The sequence below is a fragment of the Pseudopodoces humilis genome, chromosome 6 (assembly GCF_049639895.1).
Source record: "Pseudopodoces humilis isolate 2021_Gansu_Grassland_sample_001 chromosome 6, ASM4963989v1, whole genome shotgun sequence".
Lineage (NCBI taxonomy): Eukaryota > Metazoa > Chordata > Aves > Passeriformes > Paridae > Pseudopodoces > Pseudopodoces humilis.
This window is the reverse complement of record NC_142205.1, coordinates 42,681,592-42,701,939: the sequence shown is the minus strand read 5'-3', so window position 1 is coordinate 42,701,939 and position 20,348 is coordinate 42,681,592. Positions and strand designations below refer to the sequence as shown.

The 20,348-nt window shown below is 38.7% G+C and overlaps 1 protein-coding gene across 21 annotated transcripts in view; it reads left to right on the top strand.

Moving 5' to 3' along the window:
- The window catches only part of TRIM2 (tripartite motif containing 2), a 109,409-nt gene that overhangs the window by 78,116 nt on the left and 10,945 nt on the right, over positions 1 to 20,348 (top strand). For all 21 annotated transcript variants that reach the window (XM_088056437.1, XM_088056440.1, XM_088056438.1 and 18 more), the window contains 5 exons: positions 1,702 to 1,853; positions 2,514 to 2,694; positions 5,718 to 6,441; positions 13,132 to 13,235; positions 14,429 to 14,596. In XM_088056437.1, the coding sequence (XP_087912563.1) occupies positions 1,702 to 1,853; positions 2,514 to 2,694; positions 5,718 to 6,441; positions 13,132 to 13,235; positions 14,429 to 14,596 (1,329 nt within the window). The remainder of the gene's footprint in view (positions 1 to 1,701; positions 1,854 to 2,513; positions 2,695 to 5,717; positions 6,442 to 13,131; positions 13,236 to 14,428; positions 14,597 to 20,348) is intronic.

Here is a 20,348-nt window from a genome sequence, read left to right as displayed (position 1 = left end):
ATCTAAAGATGAAAATACTGAATAAATAAAGAGCTTGTTGAAATATCTTGAACCTAAGCATTAAATTATTAAGAGGCAGAAAGATGAATTTTGGACATTCATGCAAAAGAAACTTTTTTTTTTTTGGCCATATAAGATTTCAGAGTTTCCTAATAAAATATTCTTTCTTTTGGCTGCTTCTGATTGCAAACTTTTGAAGCTTTGAAAAGAACTTAAATACTAAACTCTGTTTAACTGATTTCCTCTATGCACTGCAAGAATGCATCACATCACAGTGCCTACCAAAGTAACTATCAGGCCTTGGAGGATCTACTACAATGAGACTGCTAAATTCACAGTGACTGGAGTAGTGCTCATGAAGGTTGACTTATTTAGAAGGTCTACATTTTTTTCCCCCTGCTGCTGATCTATTTGATGTTATACAGGCTATTTGGATCAACTTTTAAATTTTCTCAGCTTACATGAGTGGATGACAAATTACTAAACCCTTGCTGCATGTGAATTCTCTATCTTGTGAACTGAGATAAGAGGCAAGAATGGGAATAAGATGGAAAGGAGCTTATCAGAGAAAAATCCTATTAATGCTAACAGCCACGTGCAAATCATGGTTCTTGCTTCCCCCTCCCTAATTCTCAAAATGCCTTGGAGCAGACAGCTATTTTGCATGGTGCTGTTCCAAATCCCTCTGCTCACCTGAAAACAACTGGTTCTACACAACCACCTCATCAGCCAGCAACTCCAGCACAACCATCTTTGTTGATGCAAGATGTCTGAGTGCCAGAAGCATCAGCTGAATTATTCAAGATTCTGATGCTATGCTCTGAATGCAAAAGAGCTGCCAGTGTCTTGCTTTGAAGCATTTACTACGAACTTCCTTATATCCTTTTTAATAAGCCTAAAATGCTTTGTGCCCAAGGACTTCCTAGCTGTAAAAGAAAGTCTCATGCCAAATTTACATATATGTGCATTATTTTGACTAACATATGATTTTGGGCACAGCACTTCTCTGTTTCTTTCTCTTCATGAATATATTCAGAATTTGAGGTATCTATTACATGTAAAGATCTATTTTTATCTCTAAAGAGCATCTTGTTGGGTACTTAACAGGTTGAAACAATCTCCTCTTTCAAGTGTAGATCAGCACTCCTATTACAGTCTCAGATATGAGGTTTTAATGGTTTTAAGGGATTAGTAATGGGATATGGAGATTTACCCCTGCAGCTTGTTGGTTCATTTAGTTCATTTTTTCTAGCAAATAAACTTGCTGTTTGATGATTTCCATTGAGTTTGTGTTTCAAGAGTGGTCCTGTTATGAAAAACAGGCTAAGTTTACACGTTCTTTAGCAGACCCTATGGGAAGGCTTAGGATCAAGTTAGTGAGGGTAGTTGAATGCCTGGTTTTTTGAGTTGTTTCAAGAAGTACATAAGATAGACACCAAAACTTACTATTACACAGTATGAAGATGATGTTAGGACCAGCAGTGAAGTCCAGCATTGTCCACAGGCTGCTGTTCTGACACTTTGATAGAATAAAATACGTAAGAATAACAACCATCTTTTAAGCAGTAAATTATTGGTGCATAAGAAAACAGAAGCTTTGTCTCAGAGCTTGGCTAATAAACGAGTTCAAGACTCAGTAAGATGTGCTTTGAGTTATGTTACTGCTGCCACGTTTGAGTGTGGAGTTGTGCACTTTTCCAGGTGATGGAGTTTTATTGCCAGTCCTGTGAGACAGCCATGTGCCGGGAGTGCACAGAGGGAGAACACGCAGAGCATCCCACGGTACCGCTCAAGGATGTGGTGGAGCAACACAAGGCTTCCCTCCAAGTCCAATTGGATGCTGTCAACAAAAGGTATGGAGACTCCACTGACTATTTTCCATTTTCAGTTTTATCACTGGCTTCCTGTGCTGACTGGGGTAGATGTTTTAATGTGCTGCTGCCATGGGTATTTTCCTAGGAAATGGGGATAGTGAGGCTAGCATAAGAACAAGAAATCCATTGAGTGGGATGTACTGAGGGGTTAGCAAAAAGAGCAAAATATTCCTATGTGTCTTTCACAAAACAGAGGCCATTAGAAATGAGAGTGTCGTCCAAAGAAGGGGTATAAAATGCTAAGGAGGAAACTACTGTTCAATCATGAATTTAATGATAGCTAAATAAATAATGCTGGGTGTTAAGTGGCAAAATGGCTTAAAAAAAGAGAAAAAGTGGGATAAATCTAGGTATATCTTCTTAAGTAGATATACAGCATAAAGGACAGAGGATCCAAGGCCTCATTGTTGGTAATGCCTAAAGTCTAATGGATTTGCACAGGGGAGGACTGTGGCTTAGCCTTATTTTATCAGACCAGACCCACTGGGTGGTTATAAAAAGAATGAACTTACTTCTGGGAAATGATCAAATTTAAAGACAGCCTGCTGATGAGAGGGTTTAATCAAAAGATACCAGGGCAAGGGCCAATGTTTAATGACTTTTGAAACAGCAATCTTTGTAATTTATTTCCTCCCTCAGGCTTCCAGAGATTGACTCAGCACTTCATTTTATATCTGAAATCATACACCAGTTAACCAACCAAAAGGCTAGCATCGTAGATGACATTCATTCCACTTTTGATGAACTCCAGAAGACTTTAAATGTGCGAAAGAGCGTGCTGCTCATGGAACTGGAAGTGAATTATGGCCTTAAACACAAAGTAAGATGCATGTTTTGTTTCAATGAAAAGCTGTTTATTTAATCAGCCAGTTTTTACAAACTATGCGGGACGCCAGTTTGACAAGTTGTATCTGAGATCCAGAGAACTTTGTTTTCCTGAAATAATTTGCTGCATAGCCTCTCTTGTGGATGCCCAGCCTTATAAGATGAGCATGAAGATACGGGCCAAACAATTTATCCTGAAGAACTAAGGCTGTCTGTTTTGCTTCAAAGCACTGTTTTGCTTTCCAGTGCTTGGTGACATATTTCATGTTAGATGTCACCTGTTAGAACACAAAAGGATTAGAGGGACATCTCGCTTTCTTAGGGGAGTGAGGAGAGTAACAGACTGCAGAGCTGTATTCACTCTTTTACTTCCTATCTGGATGATTGATTCTGCAGGTTTTCCCCCTGTACTGTAGACCAAGCTTCAGAGGAAGAAAACAGAAACCTGTGCATTTACAAAGAAAATCCTGTAGCCTGGTGGGTAGAGATTTTGCTGAGGATTATTAGGTCTGAATCAGGAAAATGAAAGAATTTAGTCCTTATTTTTCTGGGCATCATTTCTCTGCTTTATAAAGAAAGATTTCTCCCTGAAAGTTGCCTTTAAAAGAAAATAGCATCAATAACTGGAGTTTCAAGAGTGCCATTACTGAGCAGTTTGAGCATCTCCAGATGTCTGAAGTGGAGAAATGCTGCATTCTTGAATGGCTTGAAAACATCATTAGAAAGGTGCTGAACTGCTGAGCCTGTGGAAATGGAGGAATTCTAACATATGCACAAGATACATGCTTTCAGGAACACAGGGAGCCCAAAACCATGGGGGCACAGAATTTAGTCATCTCCAGAGCTAAGCAGCAGCTTACAGAAATTTGAGCTTCAATAATGTGGACTTAGATCCCAGGTTCATCTAAATGTATTCACGATGTCACAATATATTCAAGATGTCACACTTACTTCCATATTGAGCAAATATATTTTGTATGTGTACAAAGTCCACAAATACTGAAGTCTACAAAGTGTACAAAATAGAATATGATTTTAAATTATCTTATTGTTGTTTAAAGAGATTTAAAATAATTTAATAACTGTGAGCATTAGAGAATCAAATTTTTATGAAGTTGTACGTAAGCAGTAACAGAGGCATCTACACTGTTTGTATAAAAAAACCCCAACTAAAATTAGATTTTACTTTTGAATGTCTGGTAGTCCTGCAAAATACAGTCATTCTGATCATATGCTTTTAAAAAATGAAAAAATTAAAGGGCTTCACTTTACTAAGAAAAATTGGCAGTTCAGTTTGTTGTCTGAACTGAAAGAGTGTAAGATGTAAAATACTCTATATGCATTTTAAATATTATTTATGTTAGGATTTAATATTTTCAATTTTTGTAATGAAAGAAAACTGTCTTAAGAAAGTATTGATTTTAAAACACAGCTGTAAATTGCCTTTCTTTTAGTTAGTGGCCTGTTATCTGAAGCATATGGAGTTTTATCATCCTGGGACCTTATTGGCTATGCTCTCTCTTTAACTACTTATGTCTTTGAATAAAGACCAGACAGATTACAAATGCCTTATATTGCATGTTGAGAAGTTTCTGTGTCCCTAGAAAAGTAGATGACTTGAAATTTCTGTTTAGTTTTGAAATTTGTTCATTCTGTTTTAATTGCAGAAGATTTTGTGTTGTTATCACTTTCCCGTATCAGTAATGCATGAGCTTGGATTTTCTTCAGTGGATGAAAAGCTTAAAGCTTTGGAAAATTCAGAAAAAAATACCTTTACATTACATAGCAAGGGAAGAGTATTTCATAGCAACAAATACATCCAGGCTCTAAATTTACTTTACATCAATTGAAACGTTTCAAAAATGCTTACTTTACAGTGATGGTCAACAAAATAACTTCTCTTATCCACAGTCATGTCTGTGCTCTAGCTCTTCTATATAGGAAAAACATAGCAAGTGTGTGTCTGGTACCTTTGTTTGGGGATTTTATCAGTGGAGATTGTGGGGAGAAGCTGCAATGTTTTCATGAATATCATAAATGTCTCTGCTAGGTTGTTATAATTCAGGAAGCCTCTTTCCAATTCATTGCAAAATTGGTTTTAAGAAAACCCACAAACTTAGCCCTGTTCCCAGCCCACACCTAGAAATTTTGAGGTCAATACTGTTTTAAGAATTTTAGACTGAGGGTCAGAACTGACCCTATAATAGAAGCTCTTTCATAGTCTTAAATATGGAGTGGCTACTTTCTGCTCACCAAAATTTCTGGCTACTCAATCCAACTCTTTCCACTATCCACAATCCATTCTGTATATTTTGCTTTCCTATCTGCTGAAACTGGGGCATCAATTTACCTTCTGCTAGGGAGATTTTTACTTTCTTCATTTACTTCATTCAAGAATCTCACTTTTCCTCAGGATGCATGTGCATTCAGATCTTGAGGTCTTCTTGTCCATCTCCATAGAGGAGTAACCCACAGATTCTCTTGGCTCTGAAGAAGCAGTAGCAAGAAGTTTATTATAGCTTCTCTTATTAATGGATCTCATGACTCCAAAATATCTCTGTATCTGTGAACACAACTCAGTTCCAGGAACTGTCTCACTAACTGTGACTGCTGAGAGTTAGATGGGGCAGGGTTCAAACTTTTACTTTTGTTGCTGAGTTTTTGCTCAAAAAAAAAACCCCAAAACCAAACAACAACAACAAAACCCCAAAACAAAACAAAAAAACCCAAAACAAAACACCCAAAACCAAACAAGTCAAGACAGGTGTGGCAATAGTTCAATCTAGTTTGACAGTGGGTCTGTAAAGTCTTGAATCCCCAAATCAGGGTAATTTTTTGTGTTGCAGCATTGTATTCCAAATACAGGTTGGCAGTGTGCTCCTTATAAAATGAAGGTTTAAATTAAACTCAAAGATAAGATATTATAAATGTGTTTCCTAGAAGGACCTTTAGATGCCACATTTTCCTGGGATAGGTCTTGTAACATGATGCTAATCTGGTGTTTGGTAATGCACACAGGTCCTCCAGGCACAGCTGGATACCTTATTAGAAGGACAGGAAAGCATTAAAAGCTGCAGCAACTTTACAGCCCAAGCCCTCAACCATGGCACTGAAACTGAAGTGCTGCTGGTGAAGAAGCAGATGAGTGACAAGCTGAACGAACTGGCCGAGCGGGACTTCCCGCTGCAGCCCCGTGAAAACGATCAGTTGGACTTTATAGTGGAGACAGAAGGCCTGAAGAAGTCCATTCACAACCTGGGGACTATTTTAACCACCAACGCTGTTGCCTCTGAAACAGTTGCCACCGGTGAGGGACTGAGGCAGACAGTGATCGGACAGCCCATGTCTGTTACTATCACGACCAAGGACAAAGATGGGGAGCTCTGTAAATCTGGGAATGCTTACCTCACTGCTGAACTGAGCACACCTGATGGCAGTGTAGCGGATGGAGAAATACTTGACAACAAAAACGGCACTTACGAATTTTTGTATACTGTTCAGAAAGAAGGGGACTTCACTTTGTCACTGAGACTTTACGATCAACATATCAAGGGCAGCCCGTTCAAACTTAAAGTGGTCAGGTCAGCAGATGTGTCTCCTACCACTGAAGGGGTTAAGAGACGTGTTAAATCTCCAGGCAGTGGTCATGTGAAGCAGAAAGCTGTAAAAAGACCTGCGAGCATGTACAGCACTGGCAAAAGAAAAGAGAATCCCATTGAAGATGATTTGATCTTCAGAATAGGTAGGTGACCTGGCTGCCTGTTGACATAATTAAAAATAGTTCAGGGAAACTGAATGAAAAAGTTTAGTTATTGTAAAGCTAAAGCTGTAAATCAAACAACCTGATAATACCATTAGGCCTCTTGACTTCTGTTTATGTGTACATTTTGGAAATACACACTTTAAAAACTGTTTACAGCAAATATTTAATTGGGACTTCAGTTGAGAAATGGATATATTTGACCTGTGATTTTTAAAAAAAATTTAATATTCATATTACAAAGATTTTGGTATGACTTAAAGTAATTGCAGCTTGAAATTTCTGCTTCTGTATCCCTTACATCTAGTGAATAGTTTCTGGCTTGACTACCAAACAGTTGTATAGTTTGGCTTTTGTTTGTAGTGGTGTTGTTTTTTAGATTTTTTTTTTTTTTTTTAAACTACTCTCTACAACACACAATAAACTTTAGAAGTCTTAAATGTTTTCCCAGCAGTGCAGAGCCTTTTAGTTCTGTTGTAATGCAACCATCTTTATTTTTAAAAGGTGGTGATGCAACCATCTTTACTCTGCTGTGATGCGACTATGCTTTGAGTTCTATCTTCTCCCCTTCTTCACCACTCAAAACAGGAAGATGTATTTCATTAGAACAGGAGGTATGCATGTCTCAGAGCTTTTGCTCCATTAAATCTCTTGGAGTGTCCACATTTGGGATATATGGATCACTGTTTTATAGAGCTGAGAGTCATATTCTGTGTTCAGTTTTTAGCCACTCATTTCACAGAATGACCCTGTATGGTAGAGATGTTCCTGTGGGCTTATGTGTGCATTTTCTGAAAGGTCACAGCTGTAATGCTCTAGGATTTTACACTTTTCCAAAATATGCAAAATTATTGAGACAGGTAAAACTTCTGACATTTTCACAAGGATTGCCTTCATGGAGTTCATTTACTTCCAGTTTCAGCTCACTTTAAAAAGTTAAGGTTTGGTTCATTTGTTGATGAGGTAATGAAAAGCTTATCACTGTTCCCCAACACAATTGTGTATCTCTGTTTTGAACCCATTGTTGAATTCCTCCAATGGCCCTGGCCAAATCTGGATCTGTATTTTAAACTGAGCAAGATAAATCTTCTATTTGGCCTGCCAGAAGCTCGTACAGCTGTGCTGGAGAATCACACTGTAATACTCCTCTATGGAGTGTGCTATTGTATATATGCTGATGTATGGGCTTTTATGCACAAGTAAATTGATCAGCTGCTAGCAGGGGATTGTTTTCCTGCTAGTATTAACAAGAGAGAGCATTAATACAACATTAGTGCATTTTGTTCATGGGGATGTGTGCATTGTGTCTTCTGCCAATTCTGTGTTTTTTGTGGCTTTTAAAATGGCATGTGGTTCTCTTCAGACATTAGAAGGTCAAATTATTGACTACGCTTTCATACATTTGTGTAATTAATTTTTAGAGCAGAGTGTTTTCAGCACCCTCTTTTTCTCTCTCAATAATTTATATCCTCAGTTTATTTTTATTTTTTTTGTACAGGTGTAATCTCTACATGTGTGTCCATGCAGATCTGTGTAGCATGTCCTTAGTCTACATAAATGCCAACAAGAATGTTCTTATGATTTCTAGAAAATAATTGCTGTCCAAAGGTTTTGCTACCTCTACAACTGGTAGGAAGCACTAAAGTGAGAGGAAAGTCTTTCTTTCATTACCCTGCTTTTGTGCCTTACATCCATGCTGAGCAGAGGTGAGGGGTGTTCACAGTGTCAGCCACTTCCACCTTCCCTGGTAAATCTCTTCCATGCCCTTCAAAGAAGGGTTAAAAGATGTGGCTGTCATCAGCTGCTCTGTCCAGGACCCCATCTTGTGATCCAGCTCTGCCATGCTGCGCTGTGTGCATTGGTATTTTTTCCCTTCTGGCACTTTTCGTGGCTGGGTTCTTTGACACCATTTAGCAGTAGTGGTGCTATTTCCCACTTTAACTGATTTTTTTCTCTTCATTTATTTATATTTGGAATTGGCATCAGATACAGCCAGATGGAGAGTTTGCCCTCTGCTAGAAAGTTCAATTTTCCTTTTCCTCAGACTGTTTAGTTGTCTGTTCAGTCATGGAACTGAGCATCTAAGTTTAGCCGGTACATTAAAGTGTAAAAAAAAATTGCCTTTAACAAAACTTCTGTCAGCCTTCTTACTAAGTGTGAATGTCATCTTCTGCTCTGTTATCATTGCTGAAAGCAAATAGGAGCCTTTCTGTGAATTTACTCTGCATAAAAACTCACAAACAAGGACTGTGCAATGATAGCTTTAGTGCAGCTTAAAAAGCAGGCTTAGAGGGAGCAAAGGGATTCTTGATCAGGTGTTTCACAGAATCACAAAAGAAATAAGGTTGGAAGGGACCACACTGTGTCATCTGATCCAGCCTCCCTACTGTAGAAATAGGAATGCCTAGCAATGGGAAAATAGAATTTTCTTTTCCAGTTTATTAGCTCAAATCCTTCTGATGCTTACTGTGAACTCTATGGGGTTGTGATGGTCAGTGTGACATTTTGCCAGGCCTACATTGCATTGCAGTCATACCTGTATTGGACAGGGAGGGAAGAACTCTTGATATCACATTGCTGGCAAAGTCCCCAGCATAGTTCTGATGTGCTGACGACAGAGACCTGACCTGGATTTGACTCTTGTTATTTGAAGTTTGGCTGCTGTGGCAGTAAAGAACTTCTGATTTACACTTACCCCTAGGTGTGTGCATACCTGTCTGTGGTGACGGGGGCACTGCTGCACGAGCAGGGCTTGGAGGTTGTCTTGGCCAAGCTTTTTTAGGGGCAGATACTGTGTAAAGCAAATTAACACAAATCAGTCCATTTTCACTACCAACAGCGTGTGGGCATATCTGCCACAGTTCCTACTGAATTATTCATTCCTCTTTAAAGGTTACAGTGTGCCTTCAACCAACAGACTGACTGATTTTAGGACTTAAGGTTATGTGGGAGCTTGGATTAGAAAGACTGTAAGCACATAGGGTTAACAATTCAGTGCAGTGTTACTACAGAGACTTTTGTGTTTCAGCTGCATCTATTATAAGAGGGGGCATCACAGCCTCGTAATGTGCAAGATTTGACTAAATATCCTTTGGCACTCTGAGGAAAAAACAAAAGGACGATGGGAAACAAGAAAACTCCTTGGTGCCTGTCTATGCAATATGTATGTAGACCTTTCCATGCTGTTTAGTTTTACCCTTTTTTTTTTTTTTCTGTACCACAAAGGAAAGAGTCCAAGAAGAATTATTTGAAGTGCTGTAGGAAAAGGAAAGGAAATGGCACCTACACAACAGGCTATGGCCACTCAAAACCTCTTAAGTCTTCCCAATAATCTGTAATATTTCTGCAGTTTGATTTTTGTCTCTCTGAATCTATTCCCTTCCTGCTGGAGGCACTGACATGTTTTTATTTTGTGTTTTAGGGAGCTAGGGAATCTAGGTTAGCAAGCAGGGGGTTATTAGTCATATTGGTAAAACTTGGAAAGCAAAAACACTCCTTCTCTTACTACGAGCATCAAAAATATATGTTATACAAATTTGTTCAGATTCCCAGGACTTAAAGAACATATTCTTATTACAGTTACATGATGTTATTTTTAACATCTCTTGTCATTGTTAATGGGCTTTTAGATTGTTTTTTGCTTCTTTTTGGTGAGACTCAGTATTACATCTATTGCTCAAGAGCAAAAGATTGAAATTATGAAGCATTTTATGTGTGCTAGAATCATCTTGAGCAGAAAATGCACACTTTGTGTGTTGAAAGCTAAATTAATTGGTTTGTGCAGGCTATGCTCAGTAATACCAGAAGGGATTAGATAGGGCTAAAACAATTCTGATCATTATCTGCATACAAAAATTGTATAAAAAGATATATTCCACAGGCCATAGATCTGCTTTTCAATAACTCTGTTCAGTCTTCTTCTGAAATCTTTCCTGTTTTCTCCCAATTCCCAGAAGCTTGCAGTAAAACATCTCTGTCTTTTCCTCCTTTGTGCCCTGCAGTAGCTCAGAAGAGCAGGGAGATACAGCAGGGCAATGATGGGCACAAAAGATGCAGGCTTTCATCTCTTACCCAGGCTGCTTGGGAAACAGTGGAATGAGGCTCCTACTGGTCCCAGCCTTGTGCAATTGAAATATTGGTACCTCCCTAGGCTAAGGAGAGATGGGTGACTGCCCATGACTGAGAGAAGACAAAAGATGAAATGCCTTGATTCAGAGGGGTAGTATCTTGCAATAAAATTTTGCTGAAGACTCTCTCTTAAGCAGGTATGTTCATAAGGAAGAAATTTCTACTTACAGAGGGGAGCTATCATCCTTTGGTATTGCAGAGTCAGTAGCAAAAGCCTGCTTTTCCAGAGGCTGACATGCTTTCCTACAGGCTTTCCTCTCATCATCTGAAGTGCCTGCGCTTGGCTTCAGATCTTCACTGGTGTAGTGAATTATTCAAAATGGAAAGTTCAAAGTTATCAGATTTCCTCTTGAACGTACATTAGGAAGTAAGCTATCTCCTGCAGAGGAATTTCTGCCATTGCAGAGGGGGCTGTATAAGGGCCTGTATGCAAATTGGGAGTTAGGTGATAGGTTTAATAGCTGCAAAGTGCTAGATACAAGGGCATTGCATGGAGCTGAATTTCATCTACACACTGTGCTAATAAATTGCTATTTCTTAAACTTACTGTGAAGCATGACTGTGACATTCCTGGGTAATCTCTTCAGTTTTTCTTTGATGTATATTTACAAGGTTTCACTGATGAACACTCTGAGGAACTTTATATAGGTCTCTCTTATCTTTAGAAACAAAATTCCTTGACTTTCAAGAACATTTTTCTAAAGCTAAAGAGCATACATTCCATAAAGTTCGTGCTAGTTAGTTCCAGATGCTCTAGCTTATGCCTCCTCTTTTCTAACAAATGTTTTCCCTTTACTCTCAGTATTAAAAGGAATGTTTCTCTCTTTTCATCCATTCTCTTTGGCTAAGAAGCAAAAAGGAAACTTATCATTAGCATATGGTGGAAAAAAATTGCTGCATGCATCCCTCAGGCACTGCTTATTAAAAGAATAAACAGAAATGGCTCAAGTATGGGTAATGTAATTGGTATGTAACTCACTATTCCCTGAATATGTACTTTTCCCTTGCAGTACAAAAACTGAAAAGCATTTGCCTTGTTTAGAGGATGAAGCAGACGGAGTTGAAGAAAATAAGTCTTGAAACAAAGGGACATTCTTGCAGCACTGAGTGCAGAGAAATTAAATGTTACTTGTTAGCCAGTGACAGGAAATATGCACCCCACAGCCATCACCACAGAAGAAAGAAGGTTTATTACGAGCATGCACATCCCTCATGAAAGCTAAATACAAATTAGAGCTGATATATATGTCTTATATTAGGCATCACAGTCAGATTAGTTTTAATCACTGAGCTCCAGGATATTTTGGACTGACTAAAATGAAATACAAGTTTTTCAGTTAAAACCATAAATTGGAACCAATTAATGCCAGATACACAGCCAGTGAATGCTTGTAAAAATATTTCACCAGGAAAAACAGTGCTGCATCCATGTCTTGGAAAGAGCAGCTTATAGAATTGCTGGTTGTTTGGTGGGCTTTTTTTTATTTCAGAATTCCTTCCTTTATTATGAATAACCTTGGAGTCCAAGATCATAACTGGAGTAATTTCTGTAGACCCCTGGGCCTCCTTTATAAATAAATCAGGAATTTGGATCCTGTTTCTGTGTTCCAGGTGTAATTTGGACCAGCCACTTTGGGGCTGATCTTTGAAAGACAGTTTGTTCTGTGACACAGAATGGAATGTTTCAGAACAAACATCTAAGTAATAAACATCCTAAACTTAATGAACTTCCGTGAAAAATGGACATTTTACAACTCCTTATCACCTTAAGACACTGAGTAAAATAAGAGTTACAGTTCTGTGTAACTCACAAGTGCCTTTATCCTGGATTAAAATGAGACGCGTGTGTGTGGACACTGCTTCAATACAACAGTCCAAGGTCTCTCCAGAAGCATTCAGGTGTTCGTCTTCATTGGCCCACAAGTCCCATTTGTTCAAAGCTAGTTCTTCATCTGAATTTCCCTCCTAAGGGAGTTTTTGAAGCCTGTGACTGCAAACTATATAAGAAGGAAAAGGAAACTTCCCCTGTCTTGAAATGGCCCCATCCAAAGTGATATGTTTTATCCCAGCTTTGTGATTTCACTGAGGAGACTTAGCTAAAACCACGTCATCTGTCCAAGTTCTTATCTTAGCCTCTCTCTGTATGTTCCCATGTACTGTCCCATTAATTGCCCTTTCAGTAGAATAAAAATCTGCAGTTTAAAAAAGTCCATTGCTTATGTAAAAAGCTTTTACTACTTCCCTCATGCAAGAGGCAGTTTGTGAACACTGACTTAGGAAGGCCAAAGAGGCAATTAACATTGATGGGGGCTTGGGTGACACACATGCTAAAGAGTGAGAACAGTCCCCTAAACAATTCCTTCTTGTCAGTAGAATTGTGTATCTGTTACTGAGAGGGTTCTTTGAAGTTGTAGCAGTGAGAAGAACTCTTCAAAATAGAAATCCTTTGATCAGAAATGTAATAATTGCGTGTGTTGGCATTTGGGTCCTAACTGATTAGTCTTGTCTAACCTGATTTCTTATGTGCTTTGTGTTCAATTTTAGGCACCAAAGGAAGAAACAAAGGGGAATTTACAAATCTTCAAGGTGTAGCTGCATCTACAAATGGAAAAATATTAATAGCAGACAGTAACAACCAGTGTGTGCAGGTATGAGAGTATGCCATTTCCAGTGTTTTTCTCCTTGCCCACACCTCTGTCTTTTTTGTCATCTCAGAAAGACACATTTTGTACAATTCAGGCAGACATAGAATATACAAGGGAAGCTCAAGTTATGATCCATTAACTTTCCATCTTCTTGACCTGCAACTATCTTTTTTTCAGATCTATACTGTATCTAGTATATAATCAGAATTTACTTCCATTCTTTCTGATGTTTGGCAATGGATGAAAAAATAAGTTGTGCAACAATCTGGAAAAATGCCTTTTTGTAAATATAATTTTAAATGGTAAATTTTATCACTCTCATGTTTAATGTAAATGTAGAGCAAGGTGCCACAAATATAATTTTTCAGGAAGTACAAATAGAAAAATAAGCATATAGATGTCATTTTCAAGTGGCCTTTACTCTATTTAACTGGCTTCTCTTTCTGATATTATAATCAAATCTTTTCTGTGGTAGCACCCTGACACCCATAATTTCTTGGCTTCTGTAACCTGTGTGAAAATCAAGCTGCATTTTTTCTTTTGCTTTCCATGTATCCTTTTTACCATTAACAATTTTTCATCACTCTCCAGGCTGCCCATGTGGTAGCAATGAAGACGGCAGCAGCGTGTGGCTTGTTTTTGTATTTTTTTCTTGAGAACCAGCAAGCCGCATGCCATGAGAACTCATTTCCAGGCCTTTTCAAAAGAGAAAGAGTCAAATATTCATCAGCACCCTCATGCTTCGTAATTTGCAGCCTCTTCAGAGGAGCTTCAGTGTCTAGTTACCTGGCTTGAGGACACAATCAGTGGACATATTCCTATATTTTCTACAGACTTAGTGTTTGACTGTGGCTGAGTCAGTGCCTCAGTTTCCTCATTTCTAGTAAGGGAACAATACCATTCCCTCCCCGCTGAGAGAGATTTAGTGAAGCTAATTCATTAATGTTTGTGAAGTACTTTAAGATCACTTAAGAAACAACACAATAAGAATTTTATGGGGTTTTTTTAATTGGGGTCTTCTTAAATTAGATATATCACTTTCAAATATGGACTGCGTAAAAGTGGTTCACATTCCCAGCTCTCTTCCTGACTATAGTGCTCATTAGTTCATTAGTGTCTTGCTAAAATCTATGCTCCAAGAAATAGGTGATGGTCATATGTGGACATAATTTTAAAATTCCTGTTTTCTATTACAGATATTTTCCAATGACGGTCAGTTCAAAAGCCGTTTTGGCATACGAGGAAGGTCTCCTGGCCAGCTGCAGCGGCCAACAGGAGTGGCTGTGCATCCCAGTGGTGACATCATTATTGCAGACTATGATAACAAATGGGTTAGCATATTCTCATCAGATGGAAAATTTAAGGTATGACTTACCATATGAACTCTCCTGAGGTTTCTCTGTCTTACAAAGGAATGCAAATTGACATTGTTTTTCAAGAAACTACATAGTTTGGCTGTAGCTTAGTCTAAATTCCACTGTTGTGACGTGGAAACCCCTGACCCAGCCACATGGTATAATTAATAGGAGGAGATCCCAGCAGTAATGCTAATGTTACACCAAGCAGAGACAACATGTTCCGTACTGGGTGCTTAAATGCCTTTCTGTAACTTATAGTGAGGATAGCAAGTGCCAGCAAGGCTAGCTGGACTAGCTCAACAACCTTCACATCATTATTACTCTGATTGTACTGAAGGGTGTGTGCAGATATATGTATGCACACAGAAAAACACAAAATCTTACAAGGAGTACATGAAGCTCTTCAGTGACGTATAGAGGAGAAGAAGAATGATGATGATGACTTCCCCTTTTAGTTCATACTTCTCAGCAAATAAATTGTATAATTTATGTATGATCCTGTTAGTAATAAAGCAATGAAAGGTAAACCAGGGTGTTGTTTCAGTGCTACAGCATAGACAGGAGTGTTCTAGGTGGTGTGTTGTGCTCTTAAAAAATTGAAAGACAGTAATGATATTGTAGGTTTCAGAAATCAGAAATTCTAAGGAAAGCATGCCTCATATTTTCATAACAACTCTGATCCCTTTAATGGGAGTAAAATAAGACAGCAGCTACTACACTACATTGATGATTTCCAACCTGCAGTATTTATTTTGCTTGGGTTCAGGTGAAGTTCCAGGGAGAATTAAAGGTTTCCTCCATTTGGTGCTGTTCTCTGAATGCATGATGCCAAGTCTGGTGATGCACACTAGAGAGAGCCACCTCTGGCAGAGATTAGCAGTACTCACCGGTCACTGGGATAATGGACATGCAGGGAAATTTCTACCATAGTTACTTAATTCTGGAGTGCTGCATTGCACAGATATGGCCTGTTTGGCTATAATTTTCTGTCAGCCTAATGAACAAAAAGCTCAGGTTCTGAGCTGCTTGTATGTGCAGCAAGAAATGGCCTTCCTCTGAATAGTCTTTGCAAAGTGACAGATGCAAATAAGCAGTTGTGCTTGCGTAGTCCTCGGTGACCTCCATCTGAGAAACAGGTGTGTATGCTTTTAAAAGTATCCAGATCAGGTATAGACTTCAAGCTAAAATAAAGCAATAGTAAAATGTAATGCAAGTCTTAAAAAAATACAAATTATTTGCATTTGCAGAGAGAATGTGATTTTATTTGTCAAGTAATTTTGAAAGCATACAGCTACACAGGAAAACCTTAGTTTTGGCTGAAGTCCTTAAATGAAATGAAAACACCAAAACAAACCCAAAGAAATATGTAATTTTGTTAAGAATCCAAATATTCTGAGTATCCTAAGTGTATTTTAAATAATTATTAACATCTTCAATGTGAACTGGCTTGATCTGGACACAGAGCATGGAGGGCTTGTTTTCCTGCCTTCTTAAGATATGCTATAAATCCAGCATTTTGGATGGTGTGAGCTCTGGAGGAAAAAGCTCTGGAGAAGCCAGGACCTTATGTGCTACCAGCAGGGAGACAGATACTGGAAATAATTAATTATTAATGTAGTTCCTCTGATGTGAAGCCTAGATTTGTTTTCAGTCAATGTTTTTGTTGGATTGCAAAAAAATGCAAAGGGGATGGAGGCAGTGTTTGTGTGGTTAATACAAATTAATGCATTAGACTTCATAGTTCTTGTAACTAGACTGATGAAATGGGAGATGAAACATCAATGGTATAAGATATTATTTTTAGATTGAATGCAATAAGCCATATTTATGAGAGGAAAAATAAATGTTTGTAGAAGTATTTTTTTTATCCAGAGGGTAAGCATAAGCATATAAGTGCAGGGTAGAGGGCAGGTAGCAGAGCATCTGCATAGGGAGAGCAGGAGTGAGGCAGTGGGGAACACTGGGATGGAGACATGGATGGGCACTGGGACACACTGAGGAGCTGTCATGGGAGTAGGGGGTCCTGTATTGGCACAGCACTGGTTCAGGGGATCCTGTACTGCACAGGGTAGCTGGAGAGCTGTGCTGGAGAGGAAGGATGCAGGTGGGATGAGCACAGGGCCTGGGGGAACTGGGGAGGGGATACACACAGTGTTGAGAGGTCATGTCCACCAAGGGTGAGGCTGTGATATGGGGGACAGTCAATGCATGATGGTGTGGGACCAGGAGTTGGACTTGATAATCCTTGTGGGTCCCTTCCAGCTCAGGATGTTATTCTATGATGGGGTTAAATAAAATATATTGGAAGCACAGAACATAGGTAACAGATCTAGCCGATGGGAATCTGGGCAAAGCCTTGTAATTTCTTGCGTGTTGGCAGTGGTAATTCTTACAGGGGCCTTGTCAGATTAAATTGGGCAGCATTTCCTAAAATAACAGAGAGAGAGAAAGGGATAATGGCATTTGCCTTCAAAGGACTGTGCCTGCAAGTCATTGTGTAAGACCGCTGATGCAGGTGGCCTGCTAGTTGTTAACTCAGCAATATCAGGGGGCTGTTTTGAGGTTAAGCTAACTATTTTTGATGCTGTCCCCCTCCTTCTGTATTTACTTACACTCTCGCTTAGTGGAATTTTAATAATCATGTGAGCCATAAGGCAGATTTCCCTGGAGCGAGGCCCAGGCATCTCCCTGATTACATCACTGGACTGACTCCCCTTGGCAACCTCCACTGCCAGGCAGAAAAGTGTCACCTTCATCAGTTCTGGCAGCAACAAAGAAAGAGCTCTGTTTTCTCAAGGCTGTAGAACTTACATAAATGCGGAGGCGGACAAACTCTAATCTAAGGTTGCACCAAAACACGAGCTTCTTCACATGAAAGGCTGTATTATCCTGGAAATGGTAAAGACTCAGATTGGGTCTTAGGATCTGAGGCTTCTGTTCCTGACTATGCCACTGTGTGACTAGTGATCTTCCATTTCACTTCCAAGTGCTTTATTTTCTTCATCTGTAAAAGGCAGATAACAGTGCTGACTTCCTCTGTCAAGTGCTCTGAAATTGCTAAGAAAACAGTTGCAGCAGATACAACATTAGGCTTAGGAAAGAGGGCAGGGTGAAGCAGCTGTACCAGCTCCTCACCACTGTGGTGTTCAAACCTAGTGAAAGAACTGGACAACAGAGCCAAGAAAATTATTCCTGTTCCTCCAAGAAGAGAATTGCTTTCTTTCTAGTCTTGAAGAGCTGTATATAAGATGACAAGCTTGTTATCAACAAAACAGGGCTCTGCAAGGCAAGATCAAGTTTAGATAAATGGGAAAAGATTAAAGGAAACATTTTATATGTCAGACTTCTTCCTTGTCTCACTAGGAGAATTAAGGAAAGAGCTGTCTGAAGCTGGTTGTATGTTCTGACGAGAATAGGTAGTGTGGTTAAATGGTCACAGTTGAATTTTAACAGTCACATGAGTGATAAATCCACTTATTGAGTGATATTGCAATCTGTGACAAAGCTGTATCTCCTTATTAGAGAAGTTCTCAAACAGGAAAAAATGGCTTGTTGAAAGTTTGTAACTAATCCCTGATAATCTTGAGCCTTTCGGACAGCAACAAGATTGGTAAAGTTTAACTTAGCCCTAACACTTGTACAGTGGAAAAGTCTTCATAAATTTTTATGTAGGCTAGCTCTTTTTTTTTTCTTAAACTTTTAGGAATATCCCACAGTAGAATATTTTCCAACCTGGTAGGGTGACTTTATAAACACGTTTGAAAACCAGTCTAAATTCCTAAGAGCCTATAAAATAAGGGACATAATGTCCCTGACTGAATTCAATTAAACACATTATTTGTATTAAGGGTTCACATGTTTCATTATACTGTATTCATTTCTAATGGAAAAAAAGGCCTGAAAATACTTCCATTCATACACTTAACAGGAGTGACTGGGTTTCATAATGTTCTGTTCTAAATAATCAAACCTATAATTCTAAGCAACTTTCTGAAATAAAAATATACAAAGAATATGTTCGGCCAGATCCAGTAATGTGTCATCAGCATATTTTGATCTTAACTGGGAACAGATTTTTTGCAAAAGCATTGCAAAAACTCTAGCTGGGCATACTTTATTGCTGCTTGCAAATTATATTTTAAACCTGGTCCAAGAATAGTTATTTTTATTACCCTTCTCAGCACTGAGTGCCCATTAATGTAGTATGTGATTTATTTGTTATATTTTTCCATATGTGTTTATATGGGCAGGAAGACACTGTACTCATGAGTCTGAGTCATTTTCCATAGGAATCCTGGAAAGATGGTAAAGAGGTGGTGCAGTTCTCAGGCAGACAACCACGTGGACATGCCAAAGGAGAGGGGAATATGATTTAGTCACCCCAAAGGAAATACATCTACAGATTTGCATTTGATTTATGGTTTTGCTGCTTTGTTGTTATGCAAACTGAATACATTTCGTAGGTCTGCTGATTTCTTTCCCCTGGTGAACATAAAATAATTTTTAATAGTTTTTTTCCTGGGGATATTTTAGCGTGATTCAGTTAGGTAGATTTTGCCTAAATATTTTGCAATTTATAACAGTTTATGTACATGAACATAAAAGTGACACAAGATCATTGCATGTTGGCTAAGCATAGTCTTGAAGCCTCAAGATTTACTCCTTGGAATTTTCTTTACTGGAGACTGAAAAAAGTTGTGTAGTGGCTTAGTAGCAGCCATCCTCAGTGAACCCAGGTGGCTTTATTTTAGGATCATTCCTATTTTTTACCTGCCTAGGAGAATGTACTATGAAATCGGATCATGGGACTTACTAAGGGTAGGAGAACTACTTCTGTTTGCTTTGAAAACATCAAGGACATGAGAAAAATGAGTTGGGCGATCGGTTTTCTTAATGCCTTGTAATCTGTCTCACTGCTACTCACCAGTTGCAGGAGGGAGGGGAGAGGTGCAGAGAAGTCAGGAGTGGATGTGGCAGTTGGTAACATGGTTTAATGGTAAACACGACAGTGTTAGGCTAATGCTTGGACTCAGTCCTAGAGGTCTTTTTCAGCCAAAAGGATTCTATGATTCTCAGTGTTGCTTGCTCTAGGGGGTGATCTGTCTCACTCTTCAAAGGCAGTGAGGTGAAAGATAGCCTTGTTTCATAAATAAGATTAATATCTTAGTGTACATATTGTATATATATTCATATATATATTATTCATATATATTGTATATATATTCATTTGAACTCCAATGCAAACAGAAAAGTGTGTTCTTCACCAAGATATGAACCTCAGTTTGTAGGATGTGTCTCTCACAAATTACTACAGGATCTGAAAGTTCTGCAATCCATAATTTCAACACAGCCTCTTTGGTGGATTATCTGTCCAGCACAGACTTTTGAAACCAGCCTGAATAAGTGTTTTCAAATCTGTCCATCAATTTTTTAAAAATGGCTAAAAGCAGGATGCAAGTTGCTCCATTCCACTGTAAACAATTGAGTATTTACAACCTATTTTAACTGGAAAGTCAAAACTCAACTGATTTTATATAGATTAAAACAGTTTCTAGAATCTCAGTCTAAAAAAGAGCTGAATGGTGGAAAATGTGCAATAGATTGTGAGGTGATCCTAGAGTCTTCCTGGGTCTATGCCCAGGTAACTCATGGATTCTTTGAAGGCTTGGTCTCAATTTCTGCTTGCTCTGTTGCTTAGATCCTCCTTTTAGAACCCCTTCTTTTTAAACCTACTAAAGCATACTTCTGACATTTTTTG